The following is a 5,785-nucleotide window of genomic DNA, read 5'->3' on the forward strand; positions in this document are numbered from 1 at the left end:
TGTGTAAATAAATGTTCCTTATGCCAGCTTAATCAAGTGAGTTCTTTAATGGACTTTAAAATTTAAAACATGTTCATAGATTTCTTAATTCATGTTATATATGTATTATAATATATATAATTAAAATGAAAGTAAATGTTTAGGCTAGGTATCAATTTTAAATGAAATATTAATGAACAGTACAGTAGATATAGAAATGAACTGGAACTGGCCCAAGTGCATTTTGCTGTCTGGGAAAGTATCACACAGATACCAAAGATTTGGATTACAGCACACAAATAAAATACTTTTATGATCATTGTTTTGTATGTTTGTGTATGGCAGCATATTTTCTTTCTATTCTGTTGTTTTATATACGCATGTATGGATGCATGTACCCCAGAGCTCCTGGAAACCACAGCAAATTCTTTGTGTGTTCGTGCATTTCTGGCAAATTCCTGATTCTGTTTTGTCCATTGTCACTATCAGCAGGTGGAAGAGGCTGAGATCAGAGCCTCCAGAACCCAGTGGTGTGTCTGTGAAGAGTAATGCATCTATGATGTATCCCCCTGAACTCCGTGAGGCAACAGTGACCTCTGACCTCAGGTAAGACACTTGCCAGATGCTTTTTTTTTAATTGACTTGCACTGAATTCCAGAAGCCTGCAGTCGGTGGGTGAACAGTACCTCATTTAGTAGCATCACAGAGAGGCACAAAAATCACTTTCCTGAACCTGCACTTTCTGAATCTCGGAACTGTAATTTGGTCTGGATAAATGTGACTTCTAAATAAATAAATGTAAAAGTATAGTGCATTCAAGCTATACATTAAGACAGGAATCAGTGGTTGAGATCATAAATTGACAGCAGACGGGCCTAATATGCCATTGTCACTATCAGCAGGTGGAAGAGGCTGAGATCAGAGTCTCCAGAACCCAGTGGTGTGTCTGTGAAGAGTAATGCATATATGATGAATCCCCCTGCACTCCGTGAGGCAACAGTGACCTCTGACCCCAGGTATGACACTAGATGTTTTTTGCATTTGTCAGATTATTTATACAAACGGCTTACATCTATGATGAATCCCCCTGAACTCCGTGAGGCAACAGTGACCTCTGACCTCAGGTAAGACACTTGCCTTTTATTGACTTGCACTGAATTCCAGAAGCCTGCAGTCGGTGGGTGAACAGTACCTCATATAGTAGCATCACAGAGAGGCACAAAAATCACTTTCTTGAACCTGCACTTTCTGAATCTCGGAACTGTAATTTGGTCTGGATAAATGTGTCTTCTAAATAAATAAATGTAAAAGTATAGTGCATTCAAGCTATACATTAAGACAGGAATCAGTGGTTGAGATCATAAATTGACAGCAGACGGGCCTAATATGCCATTGTCACTATCAGCAGGTCGAAGAGGCTGAGATCAGAGTCTCCAGAACCCAGTGGTGTGTCTGTGAAGAGTAATGCATCTATGATGAATCCCCCTGAACTCCGTGAGGCAACAGTGACCTCTGACCTCAGGTAAGACACTTGCCTTTTATTGACTTGCACTGAATTCCAGAAGCCTGCAGTCGGTGGGTGAACAGTACCTCATATAGTAGCATCACAGAGAGGCACAAAAATCACTTTCTTGAACCTGCACTTTCTGAATCTCGGAACTGTAATTTGGTCTGGATAAATGTGTCTTCTAAATAAATAAATGTAAAAGTATAGTGCATTCAAGCTATACATTAAGACAGGAATCAGTGGTTGAGATCATAAATTGACAGCAGACGGGCCTAATATGCCATTGTCACTATCAGCAGGTCGAAGAGGCTGAGATCAGAGTCTCCAGAACCCAGTGGTGTGTCTGTGAAGAGTAATGCATCTATGATGAATCCCCCTGAACTCCGTGAGGCAACAGTGACCTCTGACCTCAGGTAAGACACTTGCCTTTTATTGACTTGCACTGAATTCCAGAAGCCTGCAGTCGGTGGGTGAACAGTACCTCATATAGTAGCATCACAGAGAGGCACAAAAATCACTTTCTTGAACCTGCACTTTCTGAATCTCGGAACTGTAATTTGGTCTGGATAAATGTGTCTTCTAAATAAATAAATGTAAAAGTATAGTGCATTCAAGCTATACATTAAGACAGGAATCAGTGGTTGAGATCATAAATTGACAGCAGACGGGCCTAATATGCCATTGTCACTATCAGCAGGTCGAAGAGGCTGAGATCAGAGTCTCCAGAACCCAGTGGTGTGTCTGTGAAGAGTAATGCATCTATGATGAATCCCCCTGAACTCCGTGAGGCAACAGTGACCTCTGACCTCAGGTAAGACACTTGCCTTTTATTGACTTGCACTGAATTCCAGAAGCCTGCAGTCGGTGGGTGAACAGTACCTCATATAGTAGCATCACAGAGAGGCACAAAAATCACTTTCTTGAACCTGCACTTTCTGAATCTCGGAACTGTAATTTGGTCTGGATAAATGTGTCTTCTAAATAAATAAATGTAAAAGTATAGTGCATTCAAGCTATACATTAAGACAGGAATCAGTGGTTGAGATCATAAATTGACAGCAGACGGGCCTAATATGCCATTGTCACTATCAGCAGGTCGAAGAGGCTGAGATCAGAGTCTCCAGAACCCAGTGGTGTGTCTGTGAAGAGTAATGCATCTATGATGAATCCCCCTGAACTCCGTGAGGCAACAGTGACCTCTGACCTCAGGTAAGACACTTGCCTTTTATTGACTTGCACTGAATTCCAGAAGCCTGCAGTCGGTGGGTGAACAGTACCTCATATAGTAGCATCACAGAGAGGCACAAAAATCACTTTCTTGAACCTGCACTTTCTGAATCTCGGAACTGTAATTTGGTCTGGATAAATGTGTCTTCTAAATAAATAAATGTAAAAGTATAGTGCATTCAAGCTATACATTAAGACAGGAATCAGTGGTTGAGATCATAAATTGACAGCAGACGGGCCTAATATGCCATTGTCACTATCAGCAGGTCGAAGAGGCTGAGATCAGAGTCTCCAGAACCCAGTGGTGTGTCTGTGAAGAGTAATGCATCTATGATGAATCCCCCTGAACTCCGTGAGGCAACAGTGACCTCTGACCTCAGGTAAGACACTTGCCTTTTATTGACTTGCACTGAATTCCAGAAGCCTGCAGTCGGTGGGTGAACAGTACCTCATATAGTAGCATCACAGAGAGGCACAAAAATCACTTTCTTGAACCTGCACTTTCTGAATCTCGGAACTGTAATTTGGTCTGGATAAATGTGTCTTCTAAATAAATAAATGTAAAAGTATAGTGCATTCAAGCTATACATTAAGACAGGAATCAGTGGTTGAGATCATAAATTGACAGCAGACGGGCCTAATATGCCATTGTCACTATCAGCAGGTCGAAGAGGCTGAGATCAGAGTCTCCAGAACCCAGTGGTGTGTCTGTGAAGAGTAATGCATCTATGATGAATCCCCCTGAACTCCGTGAGGCAACAGTGACCTCTGACCTCAGGTAAGACACTTGCCTTTTATTGACTTGCACTGAATTCCAGAAGCCTGCAGTCGGTGGGTGAACAGTACCTCATATAGTAGCATCACAGAGAGGCACAAAAATCACTTTCTTGAACCTGCACTTTCTGAATCTCGGAACTGTAATTTGGTCTGGATAAATGTGTCTTCTAAATAAATAAATGTAAAAGTATAGTGCATTCAAGCTATACATTAAGACAGGAATCAGTGGTTGAGATCATAAATTGACAGCAGACGGGCCTAATATGCCATTGTCACTATCAGCAGGTCGAAGAGGCTGAGATCAGAGTCTCCAGAACCCAGTGGTGTGTCTGTGAAGAGTAATGCATCTATGATGAATCCCCCTGAACTCCGTGAGGCAACAGTGACCTCTGACCTCAGGTAAGACACTTGCCTTTTATTGACTTGCACTGAATTCCAGAAGCCTGCAGTCGGTGGGTGAACAGTACCTCATATAGTAGCATCACAGAGAGGCACAAAAATCACTTTCTTGAACCTGCACTTTCTGAATCTCGGAACTGTAATTTGGTCTGGATAAATGTGTCTTCTAAATAAATAAATGTAAAAGTATAGTGCATTCAAGCTATACATTAAGACAGGAATCAGTGGTTGAGATCATAAATTGACAGCAGACGGGCCTAATATGCCATTGTCACTATCAGCAGGTCGAAGAGGCTGAGATCAGAGTCTCCAGAACCCAGTGGTGTGTCTGTGAAGAGTAATGCATCTATGATGAATCCCCCTGAACTCCGTGAGGCAACAGTGACCTCTGACCTCAGGTAAGACACTTGCCTTTTATTGACTTGCACTGAATTCCAGAAGCCTGCAGTCGGTGGGTGAACAGTACCTCATATAGTAGCATCACAGAGAGGCACAAAAATCACTTTCTTGAACCTGCACTTTCTGAATCTCGGAACTGTAATTTGGTCTGGATAAATGTGTCTTCTAAATAAATAAATGTAAAAGTATAGTGCATTCAAGCTATACATTAAGACAGGAATCAGTGGTTGAGATCATAAATTGACAGCAGACGGGCCTAATATGCCATTGTCACTATCAGCAGGTCGAAGAGGCTGAGATCAGAGTCTCCAGAACCCAGTGGTGTGTCTGTGAAGAGTAATGCATCTATGATGAATCCCCCTGAACTCCGTGAGGCAACAGTGACCTCTGACCTCAGGTAAGACACTTGCCTTTTATTGACTTGCACTGAATTCCAGAAGCCTGCAGTCGGTGGGTGAACAGTACCTCATATAGTAGCATCACAGAGAGGCACAAAAATCACTTTCTTGAACCTGCACTTTCTGAATCTCGGAACTGTAATTTGGTCTGGATAAATGTGTCTTCTAAATAAATAAATGTAAAAGTATAGTGCATTCAAGCTATACATTAAGACAGGAATCAGTGGTTGAGATCATAAATTGACAGCAGACGGGCCTAATATGCCATTGTCACTATCAGCAGGTCGAAGAGGCTGAGATCAGAGTCTCCAGAACCCAGTGGTGTGTCTGTGAAGAGTAATGCATCTATGATGAATCCCCCTGAACTCCGTGAGGCAACAGTGACCTCTGACCTCAGGTAAGACACTTGCCTTTTATTGACTTGCACTGAATTCCAGAAGCCTGCAGTCGGTGGGTGAACAGTACCTCATATAGTAGCATCACAGAGAGGCACAAAAATCACTTTCTTGAACCTGCACTTTCTGAATCTCGGAACTGTAATTTGGTCTGGATAAATGTGTCTTCTAAATAAATAAATGTAAAAGTATAGTGCATTCAAGCTATACATTAAGACAGGAATCAGTGGTTGAGATCATAAATTGACAGCAGACGGGCCTAATATGCCATTGTCACTATCAGCAGGTCGAAGAGGCTGAGATCAGAGTCTCCAGAACCCAGTGGTGTGTCTGTGAAGAGTAATGCATCTATGATGTATCCCCCTGAACTCCGTGAGGCAACAGTGACCTCTGACCTCAGGTAAGACACTTGCCAGATGCTTTTTTTTTAATTGACTTGCACTGAATTCCAGAAGCCTGCAGTCGGTGGGTGAACAGTACCTCATTTAGTAGCATCACAGAGAGGCACAAAAATCACTTTCCTGAACCTGCACTTTCTGAATCTCGGAACTGTAATTTGGTCTGGATAAATGTGACTTCTAAATAAATAAATGTAAAAGTATAGTGCATTCAAGCTATACATTAAGACAGGAATCAGTGGTTGAGATCATAAATTGACAGCAGACGGGCCTAATATGCCATTGTCACTATCAGCAGGTCGAAGA

At 42.0% G+C, this 5,785-nt stretch overlaps 1 protein-coding gene across 1 annotated transcript; it reads left to right on the forward strand.

Moving 5' to 3' along the window:
- The first annotated feature begins 1,056 nt into the window (after positions 1-1,056).
- LOC107574973 (BUD13 homolog) lies at positions 1,057-5,485 on the forward strand. The gene is made up of 12 exons (XM_016261392.1): positions 1,057-1,103; positions 1,385-1,501; positions 1,783-1,899; positions 2,181-2,297; positions 2,579-2,695; positions 2,977-3,093; positions 3,375-3,491; positions 3,773-3,889; positions 4,171-4,287; positions 4,569-4,685; positions 4,967-5,083; positions 5,365-5,485. Exons 1-12 carry the CDS (start codon positions 1,057-1,059, stop codon positions 5,483-5,485), a joined length of 1,338 nt encoding a protein of 445 aa, XP_016116878.1.
- Positions 5,486-5,785: the final 300 nt, after the last annotated feature.

This window comes from Sinocyclocheilus grahami, unplaced genomic scaffold, assembly GCF_001515645.1.
Source record: "Sinocyclocheilus grahami isolate Dianchi unplaced genomic scaffold, SAMN03320097.WGS_v1.1 scaffold2421.1, whole genome shotgun sequence".
NCBI classification, from domain to species: Eukaryota; Metazoa; Chordata; class Actinopteri; order Cypriniformes; family Cyprinidae; genus Sinocyclocheilus; species Sinocyclocheilus grahami.